This window comes from Elaeis guineensis, chromosome 2 (genome assembly GCF_000442705.2).
Source record: "Elaeis guineensis isolate ETL-2024a chromosome 2, EG11, whole genome shotgun sequence".
In the NCBI taxonomy this organism is placed as follows: Eukaryota; Viridiplantae; Streptophyta; class Magnoliopsida; order Arecales; family Arecaceae; genus Elaeis; species Elaeis guineensis.
The window spans coordinates 37,617,192-37,636,843 of record NC_025994.2 but is presented as its reverse complement, the minus strand read 5'-3'; the positions used below and the strand labels follow the sequence as shown (position 1 = coordinate 37,636,843).

The following is a 19,652-nucleotide window of genomic DNA, read 5'->3' as shown; positions in this document are numbered from 1 at the left end:
ACAAATCATCAGTAAAGATAATGAAGTAGGTATAACCACCCTTGGCCTGCACATCGAATGACCCACACACGTCGGTGTGTACCAGGACAAGCAACTCTATGGCCCTTTCCCCATGTCCTACAAAAGGTAACTTGGCCATCTTTCCTCGAAGGCAGGATTCACAAGCTGGATACAACTCTGGGTTGAGAGAGCCAAGGATCCCATCCTTTTCCAGTCTGTTTATCCTGTCCTCTCCAATATGGCCTAGTCTATGGTGCCAAAGTACTTCCGGTTAATCACATCCCTGGATCTCTTTTGACCTACGACACTGAGTATTTGCTCATTTAAGTTCACATTCGCAACAACATGCAAGTGCTAAAGACTGTCAATTAAAAAACCTCATGCAACCAATTTATTTCGTAAATAAATGAAACAAAAGTCTTTATTAAAACTAATTTCAAAACCTTCCTGTGTTAGCACAGTCACAAAAATCAAATTCCGATCAGCTACAAGAACATAATAACAGTCTTTTAAATCTAATCCAACACCAGACGGTAATCGGAGAGGGAAAGTGCCAATGGCCTTTGCAGCAACATTTGCTCCTTGCCGACCCGAAGGATCATGTCACCTTCCTTCAACCTCCTATTTTCAATCAGACCCTGCATTGAGATACATATATGAGCACTCAAGCTAGAGTCTAATACCCAACTAGAAGTAGAAAAAACCGTGAGGTTAGATTCTATTACGAGCATATCTTCAGAAGGTTTATCACCCTTTTTGATTTTTAGGCTCTCCAGATATTTCGGACAGTTCCTCCTCCAGTGGCCTTCAGCATGACAGTGAAAATACTTTCCCTTTGCCTCAACCGCCTTTGGACCATCCTTCTTTAGCTTGCTCTCTCTCTTCTGCTTCTTTGCGGATTTAGCCTTCTTCCTTCCAATAGACTTTCTCTTGAAAGAAGAAGTCCACTCCACAGCGAGAACAGTGCCCCTTGAACTCTTCAAGATACCCTCTGTTGTGACCAACATATTGATAAGTTCGAAAATAGTGCAGCCAATTTGTTCATATGAAAATTCATAATGAATTGACTATATGAACTGATAAGGGATTGAAGGATCAGATCCATCTACAATTCCTTTTGCATATCCAGCCCGAGCTTCCCAAGCTCCTCAATGTCCTTGATCACTGTCATACAGTGATCATGGACAGACTGCCCCTCGTGCATCTTCAAGTTAAAGAGTCTCTTGGACACTTCGAAGCACGCAGTACGGCTCTGCTCACCATACAACTCTTGCAGATGAGTGATCATAGCCCGGACAGTGGGCATATGCTCGTGTTAGCTTTGCAACTCGTTTGACATGGATGCCAGCACATAACACTTGATCCGACTGTCTTCATCCGTCCACTTCTCAAAAGCAACTCTCTGCTCAGCAGTAAGATGATTTGGTAACACAACGAAATCCTGGTCGAGAACATGGTTTAACTTTTCTGAGGTCAGGACAATCCTGAGGTTTCTGAGCCAGTCTTTGTAATTATTACCAATCAAACGATTGATTTCAAAGATGCGAGCTACAAGGTTTGAGACTAACATGATGGTTTAATTGCAAAAGTAGAGATTCAAATTAGACTTTTGTACTTAATGTTTTAATTTGCTTCTAAAGACTTTAAGATGCAAATAACAACTCTCACTAATTTTTCAGATCCCTCCACTCTCTTGAAAAGAAACGAAAATCCTAATGCGACAAAAGATTCCTAGTGGGTGCTGCGGTCCCACCGATGACATGCACCTCACCTAACAGTTATTGGTAACATGCACACCGATGGATAGACAACTCCTTGTCCAGATGTTTCACTAAGCATGTTGCAGCCACTTGGTCTCTAAGTAATGTGGGCTCACCTAACAGTTATTATCCACATTTCTTAGTTAAACCCAATCCACCATTCACAAACAGGTGCAAGACCGTCATCGGATCCCTCACCTAACAGTTATTGGGCCAACCCCATCTCTACTCTGAAGCAACTCCTTGCTAATAGAGTGGTTGCGTATTCCCGATGCAACTGAACCACTTTGACCAATCGAGAACAATCAATGCCGGTAGCACGCCCGCACATCTACAACGGTGGAAGACCTATGGACTTAATATTTGTGGGAGGTTTGAGTTTAGGTCTCATCTAATCAGTCAACATATGACCGATCTAACTGGCATGGGCTAAACCAGATTGCTAAGCAACCTAATTCAAGACCCAATCTTCCAAATTGACCAGGTAAGTGGAGATCGGTGGGGGTCTCCCCGTTGCCTTCTCAAGACACCAATAAATTAGCCAGATCGGCTAACGGAACCAATTAAATAATCACGTCTCATTAACTTGCCTTAAACACCAATAGGTTGATTGAACAAAATTAGTTAGCTCAAACAAATCAGACTCAAACCAACGAGCCAAATTAGATCCTTAGGTTGATCAATTCTACGTATGAGATTCAATCGATTTAATCAACAATAATTGTATGATCATTAACTTAATTGATCCGACTCTTATCAACATTTGACTTTATTTGATTAATTACTTAATCGAATTAGACCCATATGGCTCAAATCAAAAATCTTAAATACAATCCTATTATATGACTTAATTTATGATTTTCCGATGACAAAAAATTCTCATACACAAACACAAATTTCAGATTCTAAAATCATATTTCAGATCTAAATTCATTGCATGAAAATAAATTTTAAAACATGAAAATAATTTTTAGATTTTAGCATACAAACATATATGATATATATGCATGTAAAATCAGATCTAAACAAAATTTCAGATCTTAGCATAATGTCATATATCTGGATCAGATTAAAGACAAATTTATAATCTAAAAATGCAATCATATATCACATATATGCATCAAAATTCAGATAATAGAAAAATTTCAGGTTTTATACATGCATCTATGTATCACATGAACATGGACTAGAATTCTTTCTAAATCAAAATTCAAATCTATACATGCAATTACATATCATCTATATGTTGTAATATTAAACCCAAAATCAAATTTCAGATTAGTTGATCTATCTATATATCTCATGTATCAAAGAAAAAATTGATTTTGAAATCTTTTCCAAAACATGTATGTCAAAATTCAGCATATGAAAACCCGTGGCTCTGATACCACTGTTGGAATTTTTTGTTTGGTGCACGCATATGTGTTTCAAAACTTTTATTTTCTAAAAACCGCAGTGAAGAATAAGATTAAAACATTTTTAATCTGAATTTTGCATGCATAAAAACATAAAACCACATTGATCTATTTCACATGGTGAAATTGATATATGCTGAAATTCAGATTGTGATCAAATCACATACTTGTTTCGCAATCCCTTTCTTCAAAACTGGATCTGGAAGAGACGAGGCTCTCTGTTAGCCACACAAATGTCCGGCCTCTATGAGTATCCACTCGGAATCAGCCTGAAATAGCCCTCATCTATAATCTGAATTTTGATTCTCCAAAATTCAGCCTGCTGAATCTGAATGAAATCTGGATTGCGATCAACGTTTGATCTTTCTCTTTCATCTTCTTCTCTTCTCTAGAGTTTTTCCTTGCTATGTGCTGCTACCAGATACTAGAAACCAGTAAAGAAGAGGCACCCAAACTCCTTTGGGTATGGAACTCCTTAGGACGCGCATCCCAAGGAAGAGGTGTATAGAACACCCAAAAGAAGAGAAAGGGAAAAGAAGAGAAGGCATGGGGAGAGCCTTTGGGTGTGAGGAGCTATTAGTTTTAATGCTCTAGAGACCTTAGGAGAGGTCCCTTTAAATAGGCATAAGGATTGAATCCTATTAAATCTCATAATACAAGTCCTACTTGCATTAGGATTCCTAAGTTATCCAACTTACATTAAGAAGTCCATTAGGCGCCAACTATTGGAGCCCTCGCACTCATAATTAGACATCCTCTTTTGCACCCAAGAGATATCCCATATAAAAACCAAAGGCTCTCTAATTAATGGACACGCCCAAATTGATCAAATCAAAGTGGCACCCTATAATAACTATCAAGGAAATTCAAAAGACACTTGCACCCTTAATTTATGCGATCCATAACCTTAGACACCCAACAATTGGAGTCTCATATATAGGTTATTAGCAGGTAATAAAGTTAGAATTAACTTATTAAATAAGTAATCCCAATAAAAAAAGGAATTGGTTCCAACTATGTGCTGCAAGGTTACTATGAATTCAATAGATTTCTCTAAACCCAATTGACACTTCATAAGCTCAATTACTTATTGCAGGCCTAATCCCTTTGTTGTGTGACCTCATAGATTCAATTCTATCTGGTAGTAAGACACAATGATCTCTATCATCGTATCATTGAAACTCTTTTCAATGGATCAGAATAATTCCACTCTAACTTAACAAAGATTGTCGATCCAGAACAATCCTAGTAAGCTCTCACAATCCACCAGTGACACCTAGCAGTATGTAATAGCAATCCAGTAAAACTGAAATGAACCTCTAGATGTAGTTAACGTGTGATTTAGTCCCTCTATCGTGAGTCCCGACTAGATGGCAGGTCATGGATAAATCATCAAACATCAACACCAATCGTATGATAGATTGATTAGCTCAAATCCAGTTGTGACTTCTATGAAAAATTTTTTCCATCAATCACACTATTGTGACCACAGACCAAGATTTTTCATACCGTGCCGAACCGACCAGTACACCCCGTATTGTATCGGACCGATGGGGAACCGACACGATTCGATCGATAAATTCGGTACACGGACGGTACGAAAGGAAAAAGAGAAAAATGAGAAAGAGAGAGAGGAGAGGGAGGGAGGTGGGAGCCGCTGGAGGCCGACGGTGGCTGACTGCGGCCGCCGGAGGGCTTTCGAGCCCCGTATCGCCCGATAAGGCTTTCAAGAGAGCGAGAAAGAGAAAGAGAGCGCTTGAGGAGGGTAAGGGACCTACCGGACGGACGGTGCATCCATCGTGAGGCCCTCAGTGGCCGGCGAGCCGACACCGACGGCCTGAGGGCAGTCGAGCGGGCGGAGCTACGAAGAGCCGATGCCGACAGCCTGAGGGCGGTCCAGCGAGGGAAGCCCCTCCGCGGCTCTGCCCCTTCTTTTTCGAAACAGGCGACCATCTGTTTCGATTTTTTGTTTTTTTAGTTTTAAACTTATGAAATCGACAACCTAGTTGCCGACTTAAGGGATTTTTAAAAAAAAATACAAAAATCATGAAGCCGGCAAACTATTTGTCGGCTTCACTTAAAACTAGATTTTTTTTAAAAATTTGCGAAACAGGGGCGACGATCCTGTTTCCCGCCCGCAGCGCCGCACGCGTGGACTGCGCCCTCCGGCAACCACGACGGCCAGCCGGAGGCCGTCTGACGGCCCCGCCGGCTCCTTTCCCTCTCTTTTTTTCTTTCTTCCTCTTTCTCTCTCTATTTCTCTCTCTTTTTTCTTCCAGTTCGAGTCCACTTGCCTTCATCGATTCGATACGGTACGAAACCGTACCGAACCATACCATCAACCAGCCGATACGGCCGACAGTACCGATTCAGCATACCTTGCCACAGACTCTTGAATTTAGCCTCTCAAATCCTATAGGACTACTCTCTATCAAGGTCAATAGATCCTATCTTAATGCGCACCCCACTCCGACAGTGGACTAACTGTCATCAACATCTACTACAAAAGCTCATTGAGATCCATGTTTATGTGTCAATCAAACTCCAGCAGCCTCACTGCGAGTAGCAATACCATCTCAAGTCAAAAGACCAGTCACACAACTACAGTATCGAGACAATCACTGATGATTGAATAAAAATCCAAGTGATCTCTCATATGGTCACGCTCAGTGTCAATTGTTCTCTAACAACCACCCGCACTTGTCGTTCTGTATCTTTACACAGTAGATTAGAGACCCATCTATCTCGAAGGAAGCGATTTGTGCACCAATCTATCTAGATCTATCATCGCCCTCATGATGATCCTATGATCGGAAGACTTTAAGAATTAAATACATATATCTAATTCTCAACACTTTGGAATATGTATCGAAACTAATTCTATAGATGATTCAAAGACACATTACACTTGAATGAAAAAGAACTTGTCCCTTTTATTGATCATATCAATATATTAAATACAAATTTGTGTCCTAGATATATTATAATGTGTCAGTCATATTGCCTTCTAAGACATGCATCTAACACTATCATCAATTTTTTTTGAAAAAATTAAGCCTCTAAATTTTTCCTATTTTCCACGATTATTTTCTGATTTTTTTCCAGCACTGTCATCGCTATTAATCGTCGAACCAAGTATCCATGGTTGCACTACCATAAGCATCAGTTGGCATCTCCCAACAAGGTAAGATGCTTTTAGCTTGGTGAAGAAGGGGATTCAAGAATCCCTTGTTTGCCCAAACGAAAGAAGAATGTAAAAGAAAGCAAGAAAGGAAAAAAGAAGAAAAAAAAAAGCAAGAAAAGTAGATTTTCTCTTCTCTCTCCTCTCTCTTTCCTCTTTAGTCTCTCTCTACTTTCTCTCTAAAAATTCTCTCTAAATTATTTTTCTCTCTTCAAAGTCTCTCTCTCATGCCTGTTATCTCCGTCTACTATATTTCTATCTTGGGATTGGTGAATCTAGAAGATCATTTTCTAGGATTTCTTAGAACAATCCTAGCCTAATCCTATTTTGAGGAATCTAATCTGTGAGGCACACCTAATTTTTAGTTCAATTTTGTGGGGTTTCAATTTAGAGTTTTATTTTAATTAGTTATGAATTAAAAGTAATGCAAGAATATATGTTTGAATAATAGATTTTGAAGAACCCTCTCAGGATTCATTGAATCTGTTCATTCATTATTTATACAAAAGTAATAAACCATCGTTTCGATATGTTTCATTTAAATAATTTTATTTTGAAAGCAAATAATTAGTCTTTAATTTATATGTGATTGGTGAAATTGTATTTGAATGGAGAGTGATTGGCAAAATTTTATTTTTTAGAAAAATTATTATTTATTAATTTGTTATGAAATATGCATTTGTTGACTGAAATTATGACATATATATATTATCTTATAAAAATATTTTTGTATGCATCAGATTTGAGCTCTCAGCCTAATTATATTTAGCAGACCCTACTAATGAGGGTTATACATTGGTATTCAGTAGACCCTACTAACAGAGATTATGCATTGGTATTCCGAGAACCCTGCTAACGAGGGTTATGCATTAGTTCAGTAAGCCCTACCAATGAAAATTATGCATTGATATTATGATTATCATTGAGCTTATTATTTCGATTCTGGCCCTACCACAGAGTTTAAATATGGTCATAGTTAAAGACCGTTGAATTATATATGATTTGTTTCACATCATATTTATGATTATATATGTATATAAATATTTGAAAATTTTGATTTACATAAATAGTATTATATATATTTTTATGTTTATTCCTTGTATTTGTTTTTTAATATCATATCTTATGATAATACCTGAAATTTGCAGTGAAATATTCACTACTTACTAGGCTATCGAGCTCATTATCTCTCTTTTATTTTTAAATTAGATAATTGCGAACTTGGATATTACTTTGGAGTGAGATTAGAAGTGAGATCTAGCATTATCAACATCATTCAACATAAATCTCTTATTATCATTTTTAAATTTTTTGTGCAAATTTATTTGATATGACTTTAAGTTTGATTATTTGTTGGATTGGTTAATTAATTGAATTTTGACTTTTAACTATTTCAATTAATTCCACTGTGATGCATTGGTATTGTGCTTGGAATGTCTTGCACACTGATGGAACGAGTTTTCTATGAGTACACAGTGGTTGCCATGACCTCTTGACTCACAATCTCGAATTGAGGACGTGATGAAAAATAAATTAAATTGTCCATGTTTGGTTGCAGTAAGAAAATCAAAGAGATAATTATTGAAAATATTTTTCTTATTTGCCAAGGACAACTCTCCACGACGAACATTTTTCACTCTTCTTTCTCAAAATCGCTACCTCCTAGGAAGGGAACATTTTAGGGCAGTTGGTGGAAGTTTTTATTTTGAATTTTCTTTCTACTACCAAATATTAGAAAGGAAACAAAACCTAAAATTCCGGATATTTTCAATATACAATAGTATATTTTGATCAAAAGCCATTTAGTGCATCCAAAAAAAAAATTGATGGTTTAAATAAGAGTGCATAGTCAAAGTATGGTGGTCTAAATTATTTTAAAGTGATCGATAATGTTAACTCTTTGAATTAAAAAAATTTAAAATAGATGATCTGATTTGGAAAGGACAATGTTTTTGATTTTGGATGTCACTATGTGATTTTCACCAATAGGTCCTCTCTCTATTGTGCTAAGAAAATTTTTCTAGCATTCTGAGTCTTGAGTCAGTGGACTATCGATTTTTTATTTCAGAGTTGGAATGTTTATAGGCATATTTCTTCTCTCCTAGATTTAAGACTTATACTCCTCTATAATATACAATAGAAAGAATGTGATATTGCTTATCGACCTTATATTATATTCAAATGTTCGTTTATTGAGTAGATTAAAGTTTCTTTATGAACTTGTGATAGATTAATTAAATCAAGAGCTGTTGGTGTATTTGGTGAGAAACTTGATATTCTTATCTAAAATTAGGATATAGATTCGATTACAAAAAAGAATGGTTCTGATTTAGATCAACTCTTGTGGTATTGACCATTCCCTTGTGAAATAATTTAATGATGAAGTTACATCAATAATTAAAATATCAAAAAAAATTGAGGATAAGGTTAGGACCATGAAATGCCGAACAGGATGATTCAAGGTGTTCCGAGCCGTCCTGATGGCAAACTGGGATGGTTCGGCCAAGGAAAACAACACACCGAAGGAGAGAGGGAAAGAAAGGACAAGAGAGCAAGAGAGAGAGAGGAAGGGAGGGAGAGACGGCATGACGCCAACGAAGGCCAATGGTGGTCCGTTGAGGCTGTCAGAGAACCACGAAGGGCTCCACGACTCGATGTCATCCAATAGGACATTTAATCGAGCGAGAAAGAGAGAGGAGAGCAACCATACTGAAGGGAGGCACAGCCAGTGAAGAGGCTGTCGGAGGGCACCGAATGGCCGCCGTGGCCATAAAGCAGCAGAAAAAGCATGGATGGAGCCACGGCCATGGAACAAGGGCGACCGCACCTGTTCACTCATCAGGTTTTTTAGAAAGGAAGATGAATAATGAAGCCGACAATGGGTTTGTCGGCTTCACTAGTTGAGAATTTTTAAAAAAAAAAATAAAAATAATGAAGCCAGCAAACTCATTGTCGACTTCACTGCAATTAGGATTTCTAAAAAAAATCCCATGAAATAGAGACGATCATCCCTGTTTCATACTCGCAGCATCAGAGACTACGATTGAGCTGTTGGCAACCACAGCAGCCAACCGGAGGCCCCCCGACGGCTTTCCCTCCCTCCTTTTCTTTCCCTTCCCCCTCTATCTCTCTCTCTCTCGACCGAGGATCGACGAATGAAGTGGAGCCTTGGCTACCCTCCGAGCTGGCATCTCCTCCGACCGCACTCTCCCTCTCTACCCCCTTCTCCCTCCCCTTCCCTCCCCCTCCCCTCTCTCTCTTTCTTCCTCCTCCCGATTTGCTTCTTTCTCTGTGTCGGTTCGTACCAGTCCGATCCAATACGGATCTGTACCAACCCATACCATCAGCCAGCCGACACGGATTCCAATACCAAGTCCACGAATCTTGGTTAGAACTGTAAATCCTATTTTTTTTTAAAGCACCAATAAGAAATTTTGAGGATAATTTTTTTTTAAAGGGGAGAACGTGATAACCTAGCCCAAAATGGTTTGGGCCTAATCCACTTGATCAGCCCAAATTGCAAATCTTAGCCAAACAAGAAAAAAAGGAAATAAATAAGGCTCTCAATGGGAGTCTTCTCTCCAAGTTCGTTGGATGTAATCCAACTTTGAAGCAGATTTTGGTGCCCTCTCGACTCTATTTAGAGCCTTTCCACCTCCCTTATGATTCTCCTCACCAATTATCCCAGGCCCCATTGATTTAGCCACCAAAGTTTTCTTGTTTTCTTTCCGATCGCCGACTGCCACCAGCACCATGACTATCACCACAAGTCATCAAAAGTCAAGTAATAAAACCCAGGATGATTTAATGATGAAGTTACATCGATAATTAAAATATCAAAAAAAAATTGAGGATACGATTAGAACTGTAAATCCCTTTTTTTCTGAAAGCACCAATAAGAAATTTTAAGGATAATTTTTTTAAGGGGGAGAATGTGATAACCCCAAACCAAATGGTTTGAACCCAATCCACTTGACCGGCCCAAATTGTGAATCTTGGCCCAACAAGAAAAAAAAAAGAAAGAAATAAGGTCTCGATGCTTGTCTCTCCCCAAGTTCGTCGGATGTAATCCGACTTTGAAGCGGATTCTGGTGCCCTCCTGACTCTATCTAGAGCCTTTCCACCTCCCTCCCAATTCTCCTCACCAATTATCCCAAGCCGCATCGAATTTAGCCACCGAAGTTTTCTTTTCTTTTCGATCGTCAACTGCCGCCAGCACTGTGACCGTCACCACAAGTCACCAAAAGTCAAGAAAACCCAGCATCTCTTGATTACCCTCTTCTCCTTCCTCAACCACTGAAGCTCTAATTTTATCCAGCTATCGTCGGATTTTTCTTGAAAACTAAGCCTCTAATTTTTCTCCTATTTTTTCATGATTATTTTGGAATTTGTCCGACCCCAATCGTCATCGCCGACTGTGGGTTAGACAACCTCAAACTACACCATTGTGGTCCGCATCACCGGCCACAACCATAGTCGGCAAGAGGCTTCCTCTATTATTGGGAGAAATAGGGAGCAACAATCCCTTGCTTTGCCAAGGAAGAGAAGGAAAAAAAAGAGAAGAAAGAGAGAAAAAAGGGGAAAGAAAAAAAAACAGAGAGAGTTCTCTCTTCACTTGCTTCCACCACTTTCTCTTTATATATTTCTCTAAAAAGTTTCACTCTTTCCATTTTCTCTCTCTACTTTCTCTCTCTAAAGGTTTCTCTCTCTAGATTGCTTCTCCCTCCTAAGATTTGCTGGATCTTTGAGAAGATTTTGTCTCAATGAGTCGGATCGACCCTAGTGAAGGTGTCCTCACCCATGGTCGTTCAACAGCATGTCAACACCCAACCTAACGGACCAAGAACACTAGATTTCATTGCTTTCGATTTCAATGGAACCACTTATACTATGGCCTGGACTTTGATCAAATGAAGTTGCTTTGATTGGACTGACTAGCACCACTGGCGTTGCCACTTGATCAGCCTTATTCCACCCTCTTTCTCTTCTCTATCATTCTCTCTATTTGATTTATAAATCCAGTGAAGGATCCCAAGCCCTATTGCTTTGAATCCGAGTTCATTCCAGTAGAGAGGTTTTGAACTACTCTATTAGCCAAACAATATATCCACACCACCTAAGCCTTTGTCAAGCATCGCAAGATCTAGTCTTTATTGAAAGTCATTAAATCTTAAATGATCCTGATTAGATAAAGTTACTTGATCAAACTAACTCCTAATCACCGAACAATGTACCAGGCTCCATCTTGGTTCTTGTAAGGCATCACTAGATTTGATCACTTTCAACCTCTGTTAGACCATCTGTATCCTAGTCTAATCATAATCAAATAAAATCATCTTGATTGGACCGACCAGGATGTTGGGTGCTATCGCTTTGCCAACTTTATGGAAGTATTGAAACTTAGGATTTTTATCCTTAACTATTCCTGATTAAATTTTGATCAAAGAATATATTTTGGATATTAGGCTCTGAAGGAAAATCTCTAGATTAATTAAATACGTCCACTCATTATTTCTGCAAAAGTAAATAATGAACTATCTTTTTGAGATATTTTATTTAAATAATTTTACTTTAAAAGAAGATAAATTAATTATTGATTTAAGTGTGAATTAAGAACTATATTTTGAATGGAAAGTAACATGCAATTTTATGATTTTCGAAAAATTATAATTTATTGATTTCTTAAAAATATGCATATGTTGATAGGAATTATAACATTTACATTACTTTGCAAGAGTATTCTCATATGCATTGGATTTGAACTCTCAGACTATATTCAGTGGATCCTGCCAATGGAGGTTATGTATTGGTGTTCAGTGGATCCCACTAATGTGAGTTATTCATTAGTATTTGATGGATCCTGCCAATAGAAGTTATACACTGGTGTTCAATAGACCCTGCCAATAGGGGTTATACAATGATGTTCAGTGGACCATGCCCATAGGGTTTATGTATTAGCACTCTGATTATTATTCATAAGATTTTATGCAAGATTGTGTAACTAAAATATTCAAACAACCTACTTTTTCTTGCTTTAGTGTATCTTCATGATGGCTGTATTTTACAGCATAACCATTTTGCCATACTTAAAAATAAACATGTTATATAATGCAGTAATGTTATTAGCAAGGAATACATACATACATACATAAATACATACATATGGCCATAGAAAAGGTATATCAACAAACAGAATGGTACCATAGCCTTCAACTTCATATGTCTCCAAACCAATTATCCAACAATAGTCACAACCATCCATAAAATAGATCCCCTTCCAAAGCATATTTATCTTTTGCAGCCAAAAAAAAATAAAAACTGTAACAATATAAATTTAAAAATAATATTCTAACCAGGTGAGAAATGATAAAGCTAAACACTTGCCATCACTGTAGGAACCTATTGTACATATACAATATGTAATTGGAGAACTCTGGATTCAGTATACTAGTTATTGTAATATTGTAATAGCTATTTGTTTTTTAATGTTGTGCCAGACCACAAGCATTGGAGAGAAACATCTTCCATTCATCTAACATGCTTATTACCATGATTATCCTCTATTGCTTTCCAAACATCTCATTTGAATGATTTTTTTGTCATTGCGAGCAGCTGCAATGCACAATTTGATGAAGCAGCAAGAAGAAGCAGGAGATGAAAAAAGGCAACAAAGGGGATCCAAATTCTTGAAAGCAGGCACAGAAAACTCCATGTTAAGGGGAACTAGAAAATTAAAAAAAAAAACACAAGAATTAATAGGAACCATTAGGAAAGGGAGATATACCAAACATTCAGAATTTTCATCAGGGCAAACATGAAAATGAATTTTAGGATGAGAACTTGAGTTGGAAAGTACATCCTCCCCTTCTGCTTGTATTTATAGGAATGAAATTTATTTTTGTTCATAGCAGAATACATGAATGCTTTTCTCAAGGATCTTGATGATCTTTATTGATGACTATTTTATTACTGTTAAAATCTATGTAAAAATGAGCACATCAAATAAATTATACAGCACCTTTTAAAGGACTAAGAATCATAAGACCATTGGGGCAAAAAGAACCAGTAGTAAAGCAATATATAACTTTGCTATGACATAACAGTTAATGTATTTCCCCACCATAGGTATTGGTCAACTGAACTCTAAAAGGGTAAGTGCATTCTTGAACAAAGTTTAAGGACAAGCAGGGCTGGCAGCAATTATGCTGAATGGTCTTTCAATGTCCACGCCTAAAGTTACAGAGAAACAAAAATGGCATAACACAAATAATCAAATTTATATCAACAACTTTAAAAGTACCAGGACAAGATATGATAATTTTAATCTAATGTTCATTATATTCTCTTTGTAATAAAATGAGGTTACATTTGAATGCGGGGCTGGTTAAGGTGTCCAAAACTACTTTGAACCACCAAAGAAAAAGTTAATCATAATAATAGTGTACAATGTGTCAGCATTTATTTTAATAAATAGGCAGAAGTCGGTAAAAGGTAGATTGAAAAGTTTCAGATATCACAATGCTTTTCTAAATTTGAATGGAGTACCTCATTTGCAACTTTTTCGAGACGCAGAGGAGTGTTTAAACCTTCTTCAGGAATATCATCAAAAGCCACAGTAATGGAAGAGTCCTGTTTTATTTTCCACAATCAAATCCAGATAAAGAAAGTGAAAACATCTTTTGCTAATTTATCTCCACAAAACAGTGAACAAGGTCTCCAAGTATCATATGATCATACACAGTACCTTGAGGCGACAAACCACACCTTGACCAAGTGGAGCAGAACCCAGATCAGCCTTGTTTGGTTTTAGAACAACCACATCATGGGTCCCAAACTGCAAACAAACACACATCCGGGAAAAAAAAAAATCCTTTAGCACAAGTAGTATAGATGGCAAACATCCCTACAAGATCATCTGCCCTACATAACTACTGAACTTAATTTAGTGTTCAAAGACAAATAGATGGGCATACAATGGAATAACTTCCCTCAAGGCAAATAAATGAGACAGGTAATGATGTAGTTCAAGTTTAGATTTAATTTTTTTTATTTTTTTATTAGAGTTAATTTGCTGTTTTATTGAGAGTTTGCAGTTTTATGTTTTAGTTATTTAGACAAAGATGAGGATTTTGGATTTTCCATCTTCTAGGGATTTTGGTGGCTAACTTTTGCAGTAAGCTTTTGAGTCCTGGTTCGTGAGGAGGAATATCATCTTAAAATCATGCTCTAAGTATAGGATGGGTCAAGAAATCTTTAACCTACCAGAATAGCAGTTGGAAAACATTTTAGTGGCCTTTCCATGTATGGGTAATATTGGATTGTGAACAGCAAACGCCAAAAAGAACCGAACCGACACCTAGTCAAGATGGTTCGGCAAGATAGGTCGATCCAGTTATATAACATCCGACCCTCACCTCCCCCCCCCCACCCCGATTCGCAAGTTTGAGAGCCTTTGAGGACTCTCTCTCTCCCCTGAACACTCGATGCCTCAACACTGTCGACTGGTAAGCCTCCCCCCTCTCTCAGTCTCTCCTCTCCCCCTTCCCTCTCTCTTTGTCGGATGCTCACTCACTGCCCCTCTTTGACACCACAATGTTGTCATCTAGTAAGCCTCTCTCTATCACTCTTTGTCAGATGCTACCTCGCTCCCCCATCTACGATGCCGTGACATCATCAAGCAATAAACCTCCCCCCTCTCCTTCTCTCCCTCCCTTCCTCCCTCATTCTTTCTCTTCCTCACTCTCCTCCCTCTCCCTCTTCATGGTTAGAACAATATAACATCATATCGACCTTGTTGCCAGCCAATATGAGCCTTGATATTGGTTCAGCAAACCTTGATTATGAATTTTATTATTGAAGAGTTTCTAGTTGTCCTTTTTACTAGAACTACAAGGAAGAGACTGTAGGAGTAGTATTGTAGAAATATTGTTGCAATATACAATTTGCTGCAACTTAGATTATGTTTTATAGGAATTTATCAAAAACGAACACTGGTCTTTTTCCTTCTCCCATAATGAACTTTGTCAACCCAAGCTGATCTATAGCCTCTAGAGCATAGTTGCCCTTTGGTCCTATGTCTAATAAAACACATTATTTGATATAGGTAAAATGTGGAAGGTCAAGTCAAGGACTACTACCAAGGTTTTAAGTTCCGAAGGACTACTAGGATGGGATCAAGACTCTGAAACCAATCCACATGGGGAGAGAATAAGAAAGAAGAAAGAAAAAAAGGGAAGAAAAGATGAAAGGAAAGAAGAAAAAGAAAAGAAAGAAATGAAGGAAGAAGAAAAAAGACAAAGGAAAGAAGAAAAAAGAAATGAGAACAAGAAAAAAAAAATATGAGAAAGAAAAAGGAAAGGAAAGAAAGGAAGGTTGAAGAAAAAGAAAGAAAAAAAGGAAAGAAAAAAGAAGGAAAAAAAAAAAGAAAGAAAGAAATGAAAGTAGAAAGGGAGAGACAAAAAATATCTACCGGAATGCACGACCGGGACTACCGTCGAGATAGGGCCAGACAATAAAGCATCTCATTTCAAGAAAAAACCAGGACACCCCTATCCCACATGATTTAAAATCTTGACTGCTACCATATATAGGATGAAGACAAACTCAAATGACAACGATAAACTGAGATCTAAAAATTCCATATTAATAGGAACCTTTTAATAGGAACCTTTTACGATAATATAACACACTATGAAGGCCAGACCTTAAAGTGTAATTAAGTGTTGATGCAATTTGGTGGTATCGCAAAGCAGCTTTATCATAAGCATGATAGTAAAAAAAAAGACTAGTGCCTAGTAAATATCTAGCAAAAGGAGGTTAGGAACAATGTGTTTAGAACAGAATAAAAATAATTATATTAATTAGAATCATGCAAAGCAATTAATATATCCATGGAGTGGGTGTCTACTGGTTCAGTTGGTAAAGTTGCTGAAAGTTGTTATCAATCACCTGGGTTAAAGTGTCAGATGCACCAATTAGAAATTTATTACCTCAATAAATTATTCTTGGCCTATAAATAGGAACAATCAAATCTAACTCAATGCAAAAGATTAAGGTTTGTGCATGAGGAGCAAGTGAGACTGAAAAAAGGTATTCCGGTGCATGAGGCTCTTGCCACTAAGAAATCTGAAGAAGGTCAAGTATATGCAGCCTTACCCTACCATCTAATGAGGCTAATTCCATTTTTCAATCCCATGATACCCAGGTCACAATAGAGCAACCTTACCATTATGCCAAAGCCCGCCTTTTAAATCAATTAAGTGATTTTGTTATATGTAATTTTCAGTGAATTGTAATAAGTCTTAAAGTGTTTGATAGGCTTCTAGTGTCTTAAGTTAGAAAATAAACATCAAGACTTAAGAGTCTCAATGATTAAGCAATTGGACACCTAGACACCATAGATCCCTCCAAAGTTTCTAGGCATATCAATAAAAGGAATGAGTTTGAGGCTATAATAAAGGAAAACGTCTGAATAAAGTCTGAATAAAACTATTAGACAATTTTGGATTTATCTAGGTTAAGAGGAAATAAGTGACTAAAAAGGTGCTTATCAGCTCGTCTCAAATCCCATACATACCCTCTTTAAACTAGTTTTGTTTTGGTACCAAAAAAGATTATTTGGTAGAATAAAGCTATGAAGACAAGTTTTCTTCAATTTTGCTACTAGTTATTCATAGGCCCTTACAAAACTTAAGAAAAAATAGACAAAGATACAAAGAGAGATGATAACAAGAAAAAAAAATGTTGCACGCACCATTCAAGTTAAAATTTTAAAAAAACACTTAAAGCCTCTTGGCATAATTACTATAAGAGAAAAAATGACTTCACATCAACGGATCATTATACCTTTTCTTCTCGACCTAGGTCCTCCATATCACAACTAACAAATAAAGGAAGAAATATATAACACTATAGCAGCAGCCACACACTCTCGCTACCCTTTTTCAGTTAGAGAATTTGGAATGCACCTCTTTGCATACTCTTTTTGATGAAAAAAGAATGGAAAATGTAAAATACTTAAGTGTCACACATAAAAATTGGCAGATTTCACTTGCACCTGGATGAATCTACAAATATATAAAGAGTGTGGGAATCTATTTACAAGCTGACTTTTTTCAACAGAAAAAAGAACAGAAAATATAGAGCACTTAAATGTCACACACAAAATTGCCAGAATTTGTTTTCACCTAGAGGAGTGTATAAATATATAGAGTATGGGAAGTTATCCACAAGTTGGTTTCTACATGATTATCACCTTGTGAGCAGGAAGAACATCCCCCTTGCTAGATTGGAACTCAAGAAGGACTTTTCCCATCAACCCTGTCTAGTAAAAATATCAGCACAATCAGAAATTGATTACATAAAAAGAGTCAATTAAACATTAAGAGTACTGAACAAAATACACACCTGAGCATCTGTACATTTCAGATTAAGAATAGCAGAACCCTTCTTTTGAGCAATATCTAAGCTCCTTGATGATGATGAACCAAGAGATGCTGATATCTCAGCCTCCTAGAACAGCCATGGACAAGAAGCTCATCATCAATATACCAGTATTTGCAATCACTAGAAAAGGCCGCAGCCACAGATCTCATAAGAAGCTCAGGCTATTCATTGTGCAAGATATAGCACCTCAAAGAACGTGTTTTTTCTTTTAAATGCATTTAGCTAGGTGATCATGAGGATAATTCATTTAGATGAGAATGACCAAATTATGAAATAGCTCACAACTTAAATTCCATGATTAATTGGAACACATATTATCATGTGTCAAGTTAGATCAGCGAGCTCAGGAATGAAACAAGCTACAATTTTAGGGGTGGAAAATGGAAAGTAACTAACAATGACTACGTTTATTTGTAGGGAAGTATGCACGATCAATGATAAGAAAGCAACCTATTTAACAGGATGAATCAAACAACCATTTCTTTACTCAGTAATCATTCATGAAGTGCCTTTTCTTAAGAAAAGTGGCCATGCATTGTGCTTACAAAAAACTACAACAAGTCGTCCAGTCATCAACTGACAATTACAAGGCTGGATTGAATTGTTCACTCTATCAACCAAGAAACACCTTCACGCAAGGTTTGAAATAGTACCATGGTAGGAGGTGTACCAGTCACATCTCGGTACGGAAGGTACCATGCATGCTACTCTTCCTATCTACTCCTGGTTTATCCAAAGTCTGAAATCACACAGCACGGTAAGCACACAGAATGCCTTGGTGCGGGACCCAAATCTTTTGTTCCCATGTAGGTAAAGGAGGTTCATGCTTAACTTGCTTAGCCACTTTCTCCACATAAAAATACAAAATCACATAGGGCAAAGCAATGGTAGACCTCAAGCTTCCCAAAACGACGCTCCCCTTCAAACCGATGGCAGGAAATTTTGTTTTTTCCTCGGCACATGGTACAAAGAAGAAAGTATTTTACATACCAAGAAAATTCAGAAAGATGTCATCTAATTCTTGTTCCTATAATAGCAGCAACCTTTAGTAAAGGTTTAGGTGAAGTTGAACGTTGATGAAGGCCTCGGTTGGGCGAACTAAGTATGTGAAGCCAAGCTGTAGTACTGACCATCCCACGACGGGAACAAAATTGCATTCCCAGCAACCTAGAATTTCAAATAGCGCTCGTTGGCTACATGTCCTAAATCTTTAAACTTCAAGGCTCGGAAAACCCCTAAATCTCAAATTCAACGTAAGAAAAACAGACCAAATTCCCACATCACGGAGAGAGAGAGGAAACCTTTTCTAGATCGATTAGAGGGGTCATGATGGAGACGAATTGATCCACAGACATAGAGGACGATTTTTTGTGCAATTTCTCCCGTAGTCCCTCCATCTCGACTTGAATTTCCAACACTGCTTGTCTTAGGGCCTCGATCAGTAAATCTAGAGCTTCAAAATACTCCCCTGCGCTACAGCGAGCGCCGTTCCCCGAGGCAACTGGCGGATGATGTTGAGTCGGCGGACGGAGTTCGTACGGGGGACATGTGATATGGCAGCAAAGAAGCCGCGAAGTGCTTTGCCGCTTCAGACTTTAGATCAGGGTTAGAGCTGGAAGTGGGCTCAGACTAGCCCAGGCCTATAAGTCGGTTGGTTTCCGATCCAGCCATGGCCTAACATCGAGATATTCGGCTCACGTGTGGGTTCAAGTCCGTAGAGAAGTCAGGCACAGCTCATACGGACAATTGGGGATATTCATTGTGCACCGCGGGCGGGTGCAGAAAATCCGATGCAGAGTTTACTGCTTTAATATTTATGATTGATCAATATATTTATTATTTTTTAATATA

The 19,652-nt window shown here is 37.7% G+C and overlaps 1 protein-coding gene across 6 annotated transcripts in view; it reads right to left on the bottom strand.

The window, feature by feature from the left end:
• LOC105034182 (uncharacterized) overlaps positions 1-19,385 on the bottom strand; it is a 107,715-nt gene extending 88,330 nt beyond the window's left edge. The window contains exons 1-7 of one of the 6 annotated variants that reach the window (XM_073251734.1): positions 19,103-19,240; positions 18,634-18,968; positions 18,455-18,540; positions 17,763-17,867; positions 17,611-17,679; positions 14,101-14,190; positions 13,902-13,985 (exon numbers count right to left, since the gene is read on the bottom strand). In XM_073251734.1, coding sequence (XP_073107835.1) covers positions 13,902-13,985; positions 14,101-14,190; positions 17,611-17,679; positions 17,763-17,867; positions 18,455-18,457 — 351 coding nt within the window. In that variant the 5' untranslated portion in view covers positions 18,458-18,540; positions 18,634-18,968; positions 19,103-19,240. Of the gene's footprint in view, positions 1-13,901; positions 13,986-14,100; positions 14,191-17,610; positions 17,680-17,762; positions 17,868-18,454; positions 18,541-18,633; positions 18,969-19,102 lie in introns of all 6 variants that reach the window. The other 5 variants (XM_073251737.1, XM_073251735.1, XM_073251733.1 and 2 more) reach the window with 5 other exon arrangements.
• Positions 19,386-19,652: the final 267 nt, after the last annotated feature.